The sequence below is a fragment of the Mesoplodon bidens genome (assembly GCF_964165515.1).
Source record: "Mesoplodon bidens genome assembly, chromosome: 6".
NCBI lineage: Eukaryota > Metazoa > Chordata > Mammalia > Artiodactyla > Ziphiidae > Mesoplodon > Mesoplodon bidens.
Window position 1 is genome coordinate 116,682,424 of NC_138162.1, and position 13,230 is coordinate 116,695,653.

A 13,230-nucleotide genomic window follows, 5' to 3' on the forward strand; every position below is an offset into this window, starting at 1 on the left:
TACAATTAATCCTTAAAGAACTTGGTGAAGCACATCATAGCTAACTTGTTTACTACCAATTTACAAATTAAACTCGTGGGTAGAATATTAAATTAATACATTTCTCCCCTCTAAATCTCTTCAAAATGAATAAAACACTCTGACGCCTTGCGGTTTCTGTTAACAGTGTAATGCCCCCGCTTAGAAAACTCACCTGAACTATTCCAGGTACCTACCAAATCACCACTGTGAACCCTGCTCCCTGCTGAGGCCTCCCTGACCCAGGCCCCTCCACCCACGCTGTGTCTGTCCCGTGTCTCTGGCTATCCACACCTTATCTTCCGGCTATGCTGGTCTCATTTCCAACTGTGAAGACTCTGGGGGACCCACTGTCGCAGAAACCACCACACACTCAAAGCCAAACCCCTCTCCTCCCCCAGAGAGCTCCCATCCCGGCCCCCAACTCCAGGACCAGATAGCACGTTCCTCCTGACAACCCAGTGGCCACTCCCGGTTCATCCCTTTACTCTATCCCAACATCTAGACTCTCACCTAGTCCCAGCTGATGTGCTCTGCAAACATCTATCTAGGGGCCCCTTTCTCAGTATTCTCTCTATTACCCACCTAGTCACACCCTCAAGTCTCAGCTCCTGAATTTGAATACTGTTTCATCTAACCTCCCGTTACCTTCCACCCACTTTATAAGCCATGTCCCCAGGTTAATCTTCCCTAAGTGCTACTTTCACCATGTTGCTCCTTTGCTCAAAAACCTACCAAGGCTTGTCAGTTGATACTGTGTGAAGCTAAAGCTCTTCCTTTTTGTTTTTTAACCTAAAAATAGAAGGGAGAAAGAACCTACTATATGTTAGGTATCTACACTATGCCAGGGATGCCCTAGGTGGTTTACAAAGGCTTTTGTTTTTTTTAACCAAGCACGTATTTTACCCGGCACTGTGCTAACAGCTTTATATGCATTTTATTTTACATAATCCTCAAAAACAACTGTAGGAAATAAGTAGTTATTATTTCCATTTTAAAGATAAGAAAGATAAAAATCAAGCAGTAAAGGAATTTTCCCAAAATCATCCCACTAAAAATGGCAAAGCCACAACCCTGCCACGGATCTGACCAATTCCAAATAGAAATTCATCCTGACATAAGTCACTGCCTCCTTCTCACCAATCCACCTTTCTTTCCCAAAGTGCCCAAAATGCACTCTCTACTTCAACACTGCCGGGTTCTCCAAAGCCCCCCGCGTGCCGAGTTCACCCGTCCCGACCTGCTGTCTGCACATCACTCTCCTCTTCAACAAAGGTGGCTCCTTCAAGCCCTGCTCCTCTTCCAGAGCCCCTGCCACCACCCGCCCTCTGGACGCCCGCAGGGCCCATGACGATGCTCCTGCACTGGAGCCTTGTCCCCCACCCACGTCTCGTGAGGGGAGGGCCCACGCTCACACTTCGCTCTGTACCGCCCACCGCACCCCGCGCGGCGCTCAGCACCAAGTGGATGCCTGCTTGCTTCTCTGCAGAAAACGATTATTCCCAACACTTTCCTTTAATATTACACTTTAGAAGATCAATAACTACACAATTCTGGCTCACTGAACAAAACTGAGTCAAAATACCAGTTGTAATTAAATATTATAACCGAAGTTTAGTTGACATTTTAAATATAAAATAAAATAATGATTTTTCATGTCCAAGAGGACAAGAAATAGACTCTTAAGAATGTAATGCAGACATTTTGCTTTTCTTTGCCTTAGAACACTAGTTAGCTTTTTCCTTCGGCTGTAAATGCATCTTAAATGGAGGCAGCCTTGCAAAGGACCTTTTACTAAGGCTGACGGGGAACCTCTGCAGAGGCGGAGTAAAGGTACCCCGAAGCTCTGCTCAGTGCTAACCCAGGAACCCCGCTAGAAGGGCTGCAGGTAAGCCAAGCACCCGACAACAAAAAAACAAACACCTCCTTGGCCAGGATTCAAATCAAGCCTCTGTTGTAGTGAGATGTTTTCTGCCTTACAGCATCACGTGATATTAAAAAGATGTTACCTGCTCCTATGGTTTTGCATGAACAAGTGTGCAGGGGCTGCCGAGATGAAAACCAGTGCCGCACAGGCCACACGCCTCGCCGTGCCCTCCTCCCCCACCCCGCTCCTCTCTCAGCCACAGACACGCGCGCGCACGTGCAGGGCCCCGTTACCTAAGCACGCGGCCGCGCCGACCATGGCGTAAAGGCCAGGGGTGATGCAGTCGGCCCCGACCTCACACCACTCCTTGAAGATGAACCAGTCGTGGTGATAGTAGGCCAGCTGCTCCACTGCAATGCCCACGATGCGGCCGGCGATCGCGCCGATGGCCATGCTGGGGATGAACAAGCCGGACGGGACCTGCAGCGGGGCAAGAGCTCGGTGAGGCACGTCCTCTGCACGCCTGCTCCAGACCGACGGTCTAAGCCTTGAGGCACAACGCAAAATCCTGGTGCAAAGGGAACTACAGCAAACCCTTGTTGTAACTGTAAGGGCAATAATCCCACCAGCTCAGTTACAAAGTAACAACCCACACTCCCCAGCCCAAAGAGAAGGTGACCCAAGGGTTATTTCTCCTTTAGCTCAGGGGTCTCTTCATGCCGGTCCCTTACATACACACACACATGAAATGATTAAAAGGCGCACAGTTTTCTTGATTCAATTTAGTGAGGAAACCAGGAACAGTACAGACCAACTATTTAACCAATATTAAAAGACCAACAAATCCAACCTGCCAGGCACGAAACGAGCCCAGCACAGAGCAATACGTGTTGACGACTGTGTCAGGTCATGAAAAGAATATGCACCTAGAAGGGATCAAAACAAACATTTCACTCTCCCACCAGGTAGGCCCTCGGCCAGAGTGGAGGGCAACGTGGGCCTTGGCGGCCTGCCCGCTGCCTCTGGCTTCCGCGGGAGAAGCTGGATTTACAGAGCAAACTCCCTGCAGAAGGGGGGCTTTAGTGGCTCTTCTAACTTGATTCACTATGAAAAAAGGGGAAACTTCACGGCTTTTCTATGCCTTAACCCTTATGCCCAGCGGACTAAGGCAGAGCACAACAGGAGAGAGAGAGCGTGGTTCAAAGGCTGCTGCCGCTGCAGTCTGCTGAGCTGCAGCTGTCCTCCCGTGGCTCACGGTGGTGTGTCACTAGTGAATGGTAGCAGCTGCGTCAGCCACAGGGGCCGGCCTTTAAAGAACAAGGGTCCGAAGGACAGACATCGGATTCCCACACACATCACTGACGATCGTAAGAATTATATCTCTGGCAAATCACTAACTGATGAATGTTATTTCTCACTTTCATAAATTCAAAAGAAGCGATGTCCCAGGGCACAAGGCCTAGCTGCCTGAAACCCCTGGTGGAAAGGCCTGGTGCCCCCAGGCCTAGTGACTGAGCTCTGAGCCCACAGGGCCCTCTCCAGCCAACATCCCACAGCATACAGGAGGCAGACCAAGGGCTCCCCACAAACACCCACCCCCGAATTCCTGGGCATCGGTCCGCGGTCTGCCGCAGGGCTGTTTAATCAGCTGACCTGAAAACAGGAGGTTACCCCGATGATGTGGCTGGGCCTGAAGTAATCACAAAGGCTTTTCAAAGGTGAAAGAAGGCTTTAGAAGAGATCGTGTCAGAATGCTGAGATAAAGCAAAGACTTGACCAGCCATGGCTCTGAGGATGAAGGACGGGGCCAGGAACCAAGGCACGTGGAGGCTGGAAAAGGCAAGAAGACGGACTCTCCCCCAGAACCTCCGTGAATCCCTGTTTGCACCTTCACTTTAGCCCAGGGAGACCCAATTTGGATTTCTGATGTCCAGAACTGTAATAAATGTATGTGGCTTTGTGGTAATTTGTCACAGCAGCAACAGGAAGCTACTGAAAATGGTTTTAATGGTTTTAAAACATGATGATGAATTCTCTGACACCCCTTCCCACTCTGAGGTAGAGTGTGCGTCCCCTCCCTGAACCCGGGGCCTCTGTGACCACACAGAGGAACAGAACTCAACAGGAGGCATGCTGCAGGACATCCTTGGCTGGGTTAGAAATGGTCCTCTTGGAACCATGCTCTGGGGACCCTGAACTGCCACCATGTGAGGAATCTACCCACCCTGAGGCCACCAACAGGGAAAAACCAGAGACAGCGCAGGAGCCCAGCTGTCTGAACCTGCGCAGCCCAGGTACCTGACACACGAATGGCTCTGAGATGCCTGACACACGAATGGCTCTGAAATGACCCGCCGAGCTGTGTCTTGATGACAACCGTGGAACTGACCACGAACACGATATGCCAAGCTGAGACCTTCCCATCTTACTGACCCAACAACAAGAGCACAGTAAGCGGTTCTCTTAAGCTGCTGGGTTTGGGGTAAGTTGTTAACCCAGCAAGAGATACCATGTTCAACAATATATCCTAAAAAATTCTTTTCATTACTAAAACTTGAACCCAAAAGATAACTTTTTCAGCCTACATTTATGAAGCAACCATCTTTAGATAAAACTTTCATTTCTCGTTCCACATACAAGTTCTGAACACACCAAGACTACTTACGTATCACCTCACAGGCGCACCTACCTTGATACCAAAAGTAAACACTGTCATTATGATTTTAAAGATGAGTGCCAAGCATAACTGCCATATAGCTGAATATACGCCAAGGCCTGCTGGACGATCAGGAATGTCATCAACGATTTTACTGGCGTTCATGTCATTTCTGTAGTCACAGAGAGAAGAGGATTCCAGGGGGCCGCAGTCTGTAAAAAGCTCTTTAATCAGTTCGCTGGTGTTGAGCCTCGTGTAGGGATTAGGGAAGGCTGCCACAGCAGTGATGGCTGCAACAATGATGACCTCGAGAACAGGATACTTTCCAAACTTGGTGGATTTGCGTCGGCGACACCAGGCGATATTTGCCCTAATGAAAAAGGCTCCCCATAGCCCTCCAAATACCCCGAGGAGAATAAAAGGAAACAGTTCAAAAAGGTACCATGGTGTATGATACTCCACATAAAAAAGGACCAGACGGCTATTACCAAATGGATTGATGGATCTCAAAACAAATGCAGCCACTAAAGCAGCAAAAAATGATCTCCATAAAGTTTTTAGAGGAAAATAATAGCTAACCTAAAAAAAAAGGAAAAGAAACGTTAATGCTATAATTTTCTAAGATAGTTCTGATATGTTATAACTTGAACAGTAAACGTCAACACTCTACATTTCGCTGCAGCTAGAGTTTACATATCGTGGATTTTACTGTGGTAAGAAAAATACCACTAGTGAGTAGCTTTGGCTACCACATCATTACTAATTCACTGCGTCAACTGATTTTCAATGTCTAAGAATTATTTAAAATACCGAGCATCGTGTTAGTTTTAAAATGAGCTTCATGCCAATTCAATCATGGTAGTTAAGAATAAATGTACCACCACCAACTCCTGTTAGTTCATAAAGAAGTATTTAATTTCCCTCTTAGGTATTAAAGCAAAAAGAAGAACATAAACAACTGGGGGGGAGAAAAGTAAATGTTAAACATTTCTAAGTCACATTTTTGTGTAGATGTGTAAAAACTCGTAAGCACCAGTGAGAACACAAAAACAAAATATTCCACTGAGGCGACTAGAATTATTTCCTTAAACATCAATAACTGCCACAGAAATAATCACACAAGAAAAACTTTAAAAGATGACTTAGAAACTGATTAAAAATCTTTAAATAAAAACAAGGCTATAATTTAGCCAATAAGGATTGTTTCCAATATTTTCTATTTGTGCTTACTCTTAATTATGTTCAACAAAGTTAAATTTTAAATAATCACTAACATTTTATACATGAATAATATTTTTTAAAGACGTTTCTCAATAAAGAACGTATATATTACTTTTCATGACTTTTTAATGTAAGAAAGTGAAAAATAACTATGAAAATAAATTTGAAAACTTAAAAGCGAAGTCTGTATCTATTACACTAGCTATAAAACTGAAAAGTTCTTTTTTCTCAATAAAGAACATATATATTACTTTTCATGACTTTTTAATGTAAGAAAGAGTGAAAAATAACTATGAAAATAAATTTGAAAACTTAAAAGCAAAGTCTGTATCTATTACACTAGCTATAAAACTGAAAGGTGTGCCAAAACACATGTGTAATGGTAATTATACATAATTTTAATTGCTGGTGGTGGTTGTTTTTAACCTACCTCTTCCAGGCTGAAAAGAACTCCTCCGATTGGTGCACCAAAAGCTACAGAAACACCTGCAGCTGAGGCAGCTGATAGCACCTACAAAGAGGATGTGGGTTATTTCACATGTTCTTATCAACTCAAATATACCAAACACAAATTCTTCATGTTACTCAAATTTTCGAAATGCCCTTCTGAATTTAACTCACATGTCTCCCTCTCTCCAAGCAAAGGCAAATATTTCTTCTAAAAAGATCTTCTTCTCTTCTGCTTTAATTGAAAGGTCACTCATATTCAATATTCAGTCAAAAAAAAACATTTGTGTGAGATATACCAATGTAATAAGCAGGATGTAAAAAAAAGGCAATGACCACAGACAACCTTCGAGATGTGTGCTTGAGGACACCAGTGGAGAGACCAGTGGAGAGAGCTGTTTGTTTGTTTTTAAACAGGATATATTATTTCTTCAGATTTTGGAGCTCACTGTTGCATCATTAATAATTACTCTAGCCCACATCCTAGTGAAATGTCCAGGGAACTTAAAACCTATCGAGCTCCCTACAGGTTCAGTTCCCTAAGTCCTCTGAAGAGACCGCTACTGCTCGCATGGGAGCCTCAGGTGAGGGTACAAACCATGGCCACCCAAGGGCGCACGCCCAGCACAGGTCACAGCGAGGAAGAAACAGCACTCAGGGTCCTCCCTCCAGTCCCCAGGTGGCCACCAAATGCTGCCCACCTCCCACCAGGGCGAACGAAGCCAAACACACATATCAAGTCACTGGGCATCTACTGGTAATCAAGTACTTTTCTAAGTCTTTATTCCTTTTACTACTTTACTCCAGTAAATATCTGAGGCTACCAAAGCATTTCCTCAGATGGTGAATTCTGACATCTCTGAAAGAGAAATTTGAAATAATAAATTGTAAGTGTTAAGAGCATGAACTCCATAGTCAGGCTCCACAGTCAGTAGTTGGTAAACTAAAAATGAACAAATACTTGTTTTAATTAAATTGTACCCAGCTTTAGAAGGCAGACTGCTTATTTGTGGGGAGGAGGGAAAGCAAATCTAACTTACTATTTTGTTTTTTTTTTCCACCAACAGGATTGCAGACAACAGACTTAACTGAATTCTCTGATTCTACATTTAATATAATAGAATTTTACAATCAAGCTAGCACCCACATACCTAAAAGTCACAGATGTTTTCATCTGTTTCATAAATATCTAAGAATCACTTAATTTAAACTCATCAAGGAAGTGGTCAAGGGAAGAAGGCCAAAACACGAAGCCTAAATGCTTTCAACTAACCTGCGAACTCTAGTCATTTACACGCCAAGGTGTCAGAATCAAGTTAATGTCAAAAACATTACTAATCTTCACAGTGTGCACATTAAAATCTGGGTGAATTTAATTTCTATCATGTTTTCTAATAAATTAATTTTTGTACTTTTAATGAATAAATAAAAATTAAAATCTTACCCCACAAATGTCAAGGTACAATAGCAAGTAAAGGAACTGCACTGGGTAGACAAATGCAGTTGAGACTGGGGAAACAGGAAGGGACTGGGCTCCCAAAGTCTAGAGCTAATAAGAAGGTCCCAGGAGCCCACTTTTCTTCTAGAAAATATCCACAGCAACCTAGAAACATCAGGGGAACTCTATGATATATCAAGTTTAAAGGTCTCCTAGAAGACCTCAGGCAAGAGGAAGTCCTGTTTCCCCTTAACGTGAATCTCTGATGTAACCTCAGGAGGTTAAAGACCCTTCGAGCTTCCCTAAGGTGCCAGAGAGCTCTCTGAGATGACACACCTCTCCCACTGGGCATCAGACACCTCCTCCAGAGGAACACAGCTGGTGAGATGGCCCACCCCAGGAGAAACACTGATCCGGATAAACAGGAGTAAAAACAATGTTATATTTGGGAAACACTTCAGAGGAGGAGAGGTGTCAGGCAAAGCAAAAAAACCAAATGCAAATCTTTGTGAAATTCAGCTGAAACCAATGGACACCAGGCCACCTAAACCTCCCTGAAATACAGGAGTAAGCCGCACTGGGGATGGACTCCAGATATTGGAGATCATTTAGAACACATTAAAATTGTAATCTGAATATAGAATGTATCCAATGTGATCCTTACACGAGGAAATTCTTCACCGATTAAGTCTATGTAACAGATGTTCGTCTGTCAAATAAACAACAGAAGACGCTTACCTCTCTTTTCTTAGCTTCATTTGTGCTGTACTTCGGAAAGAGGTAGGAAAAGATATTTCCACAGCAACAGGCAACGTGTACCAAGGGCCCTTCTTTACCTAAACTCAAACCTGATGCCACAGCCAGTACTAATGTGATGGTTTTAATCATTAAAGTCCATTTTCCCAAGTAGCCTCTGATGATGAATCCACTCAAAATAGTTTTAATCTACAAAGGAAAGATCAAGGCAGCTTAATTTCCTTCAAGAAACATGAGACCTTAACTAATAGATCACTCTCTTGTTTTACTCACCCTGCAAACTTTGGTGGACAATGGAAAGATGCACAATTCATTTTCTGAAACCTTGAACTATTATGCTCTATATAATAAATCTGTAATGTATTCTAATTCTCTTCCCCAGCAAGGATAGAAGGCAACCCTATTTCATGAACAAAACTAAAATACCAGGCCATGTTAAGGGGCTACAGACTTCAATGCAAGGGGTATAATTACATAACCAGCAAATGGTAAATTGGGATATTTCTGTTACAGACATATAATACAGTTAGATACATTTCAGACATTCTGTGTCAGAAATAAAGATATTTTGCCTTTAAAGATATTGTGCCTTCTCAGAGTACTGTAATAATGTGTAATATTTTCCTATATATTAAGGATGAGTGACAACTGCTAAATACTACACAGTATTGCTCCTTATCAAAGATATTCTTAATTAACACAGCTTTAAAATCACTAAAATTGTTTTTAAAAGCAATGCACTAGAAAAAGCTAGTAACTTATTTAAGACAGAAAAATAAAAAGGGAAAAGAAATAAGTTCACATCATGTTCAATCCTAAGTATATTCTTCTTTAAGTCATTGTTGATAAAAAATAAAATCCAAAAGTTTGTACTATGGACCCACTATGATCAAATATTTATTTTGAAGTACAAAAGGGTTATAAATGTTATCTGCCAAATTCAAGGATTATTAACTTATCTAATTAAAAGATAGTTATAAAAAGAAAATGAACGTAATCAAATCCAGTTCATATGAGCAAAACATCAACTAAGTCACCAAAGAACTTTAGGCTGCAAGATATTTTCCAGGTTCTTGGTGTTAGCTGAGTGCCGATATTCGTTTAGTCATGTGCGAAATTAGTGGTGAGGAAAAAAAATCAACCTCCACAACAAACAATGAAATGAGTACAGGGAAGAATGTCTTTCAACGATGTGTACTATCAGCTGATATTTAAAATATTTTCTTTTTCATATTACAGACAAACCACTTCCCCAGAAAAACCACTACTTTTCCCCCCTACAGGCAAAAAGATAAGTATCACAACTGCAACATGCTGATGACACTAAACACTGCATGGCTTACCTCTGGAATCCCAGAGCCACAGGCATATGGAGCAAACACCTTCACCAGGGAAACGGCAAGAAAGGCGAAACTCAAGGCCCAGAAGATGTACATTATGTAGTTCATGATGTACGAACCAGGACCCTAAGAAACAAACAGTTCAATAGCATGAACTTAATTTACGGGCACCACTAATTCAAGTGCTTGCCACCTAAGCAGCTTGGGTAAAACCTGTAGAAGGCTCCTGGTTTACTGCCACAATAATAAAAGCTTTACATGAACAAAATATTTAAGTAGAGTCTAAAAACGTATTTGTATACGTACCAAGGAGACCATCTATTTAATATTTTTCCTAGCTTCTTCCTGATCCTCAAAGTCTTGTGGCCAAGAATCTCAGCTGCACTTCAATCTCCGCCAACCCACAAACCACTTTTTGGAAACAGTTGGTGAAGACAAAACTACCTTCACACTCAGATTTCATTTTGCTGCGATTCTCCTGAAGATTAAGTGAGAAACAGCATACTGCCCATCTCACCAGCAGATATATTCTTTTTAGTGCTAAAATTCAGCTATAACAATTTAAAAAACATAGCCATATTTTACCATGTAGCCATATATATAAAATAGAATACTGTAACTTCTAAAATGTTCTTTATAGAACATCAACAATAGTAAAATACTCATTTAAAAACTGTCATCCCACAAAGAAAAATCTAGGCATTTCTGCAAGATATCTCCAGTTAGAAGGCTTATTTTCACTAAAATTTTTGATAATTCATACTTCCCAAACAATTGTGATGAATTATGTTCATAGGCACTTTGTGGGTACACAGCTCCTACTGCACTTCTTTTCTACAATAAGAAACACATTTTACGTCATAACCCAGCAGATTTGTACGTGGCTATGCAGTTAATAGAAGAGCCTCTTGAAACAGTACCTACATTTTACTCACGGCAACGTATTCTCATATTTTCCATTCTATCCTATTACATTTCTTTCTTTATTTTCCTTTAATGCAGCTGCAGTCATCTAACATGTCATTAATTCTATAATTAAATGAACTGGAGACTCATTTCACGGTATCAATTATTAATTCACTTTGAGACAAAGCAAGACTCACCTCCGCTTGCCCTATGATTAACTCCGCCCATGTTTTCCACTGTGGACATTTATCCCTCTCCTCAAATGTGGTTTCATTAGACCCCCAGCAACACTGTTCGTGGTTGTACCACAGTGCGCTAAGGCAGATGCCCTCCTTGAGGTCAGTCATCCAGTCGGCGGCGATGTCTATTAAGCCAGCCAATGCCCCTGGAAAAAATGTTGGAGGTGGTGAAAACAGGCAGTCCATTTCTGGGGAGCCCAGAACTATCAGGTTAAAAGGGTCAAGGAAAGCTGGGGACTCCCTACAAATCAAGGGCCATACAGGGAATACTACACAAATTTAAGATTTCAAATCGTATCAGAAATAAGTTTCTATTACTTTTTAAAAAGTGTAAATAGCTATTCTTTAAAATAAAGTTGTTATTCTTTGCTTGAAATGAACACTACTTACACATCATTAAAATTCACTGTGAATTTTAAAATGTGTCGGAATCTTCCAAAGACAACCACCTGGCGGGAGGGGCTCATCTCAGGCTGTGAAGTCACAGTTTTTACTAGTGTGTTTTCATCTGAAACCTAATCCGTAGATTTACAAAGGATCTCAAGCTCATCAAAATGGAATATCCGTTAGAATTAGTGAAACTCATGGCATTAATGAATTACTGTAACAGACTATCAGGTTTTTGTTTTTTTTTCTTTTAACAGAAAATCAAATACACCAAGATCATCTTACTGACAGAATACAGAGAATCCACAGCTTTATGGTCAAAATCTAGGTCCTTCTCATATGAAAAGATCAATGGGTCACATAAACGGCAGCCAGCCAGTAAGGGGTATCAGACTGCCTCTGCTCTCTACACACATTTTAACTTTCCCTCATGCTCTTCGGGACATAATCTTCCACAGTGGAAGCTGGAAGTCAGAATCACAGCCCATCGTGTTTCTTTTCACATGTTCAACCACTATTAAAGTCTCACCCAGAGGGCCTCTGGGCACGGCGCAGCCCACACGGAGCTTAAGTGCGGGCTCTGACCGTGGCCTGCCGACTCTCTAGCTACATGACCTCGGTCAAGTCGCTTACGCTCCCTGTGCTTAGTCCCCTCGGCTGTTAAGACCCAGACCATAGGACTGCCATGAGGCTTACACACACGTAAAGCTTTCGGAACAGTGCATGACCCACAGGAAGCACTCAGTAAGCATCAGCTGTTTACTGCAATGTTAACATTAAACTATACTTCACTCATCATCGGGTCCAAACCACGTCTTTTACAGATAAAGAAACAGAGCGAGAAAGGTCAGCCCAATTGGATAGACACGTACGGGGACAGAGCGAGACTAGAACTCTGAGCCTCCTGCCTCCTCGTCTTATATTGAGGAAGATTTTTTTTGAAGGAAAGAAACAAAACAAATGCTTCTAAAAATCGAAAAGTACCTGAAAAAAAAAAAATGGCAAGAAGGACGGGAGAACTATTTATTATCCTGTTAACCAAAAAAGGGTTACATTAAAAATTTTCTTTACCTGATGCCAATCCTGTTAGTGTTACTACTAGCCATCCTGACCACGCATCATACAAACTTTTTGTCATTTCCCATGCTGATTCTTTCTTTTTGCTGTTGATCTGAAATTAGAAATGTTTATGCTTCATTTTTCAAACTACGAACAGAAGCCAGAATTCTAGACTCTAACAATTTTCTCAGTTACTATACATGGAACAGTGCTTTCTGAACTAAATAATGGGATAAGTGAGTTTGGCGCAGAATCACGAGGTCAGGCACCTGTGACCCAGATGACAAGCATTTACCCAGAAATCTGTATGTTTAACAAGAACCACAGGATGAGAGCAAAGGGGTCCACAAACCACATAAAGTCTGACAGAGATTGTTTTAAACTGAATCAATCTTAGCTGGTATACATCTTTTATATTAACAGAAATAAGACATTACAGCTTGAAACGTCTGTCATTCCCTGCTCATTCTCTGCTTCTAGCAGTTAAGTGGAACATAATAGTCTTTAAAAGGTAAGGTCCGTGAATAACAGTACTATGCCCATAAATGGAGTACAAAGCAGTCATGTGAATAAAGGGGCTGCCAAAATGTGTAGGCCTGTAATATGCGGGCATGGAGCACTCCAATCCCAGGGGAAGGGTCCCATCACTGTGTAAGGCAGAAGCCTCGTCTACACATTCAGAGCAGGAGGTAAGATTCACAGGACGGCAACAGACGTGACTTCTAGATCTCACTCTAAGACACAAGAGGGCAAGTCTCTCCTCTCTTCCTAAGACACAACCCCTGACTCGCCCAAACCTCTGCTGTCCTAACTACCATGGCTGCTTTACAAATCCACATTCTCGGGCCAGGACTTCAGTGCTCCTTCATCCCACAGGCGGGCTACAGCCGGAATTC

General features: G+C 42.2%; 1 protein-coding gene across 7 annotated transcripts in view; it reads right to left on the reverse strand.

Annotated features, from left to right (window-relative positions):
* Window positions 1-13,230, reverse strand: part of CLCN3 (chloride voltage-gated channel 3) — an 85,495-nt gene that overhangs the window by 14,447 nt on the left and 57,818 nt on the right. For all 7 annotated transcript variants that reach the window (XM_081236668.1, XM_081236669.1, XM_081236664.1 and 4 more), the window contains 7 exons: window positions 12,347-12,446; window positions 10,847-11,034; window positions 9,747-9,869; window positions 8,386-8,592; window positions 6,193-6,273; window positions 4,575-5,120; window positions 2,179-2,365 (listed from right to left, as the gene is read on the reverse strand). In XM_081236668.1, the coding sequence (XP_081092794.1) occupies window positions 2,179-2,365; window positions 4,575-5,120; window positions 6,193-6,273; window positions 8,386-8,592; window positions 9,747-9,869; window positions 10,847-11,034; window positions 12,347-12,446 (1,432 nt within the window). The remainder of the gene's footprint in view (window positions 1-2,178; window positions 2,366-4,574; window positions 5,121-6,192; window positions 6,274-8,385; window positions 8,593-9,746; window positions 9,870-10,846; window positions 11,035-12,346; window positions 12,447-13,230) is intronic.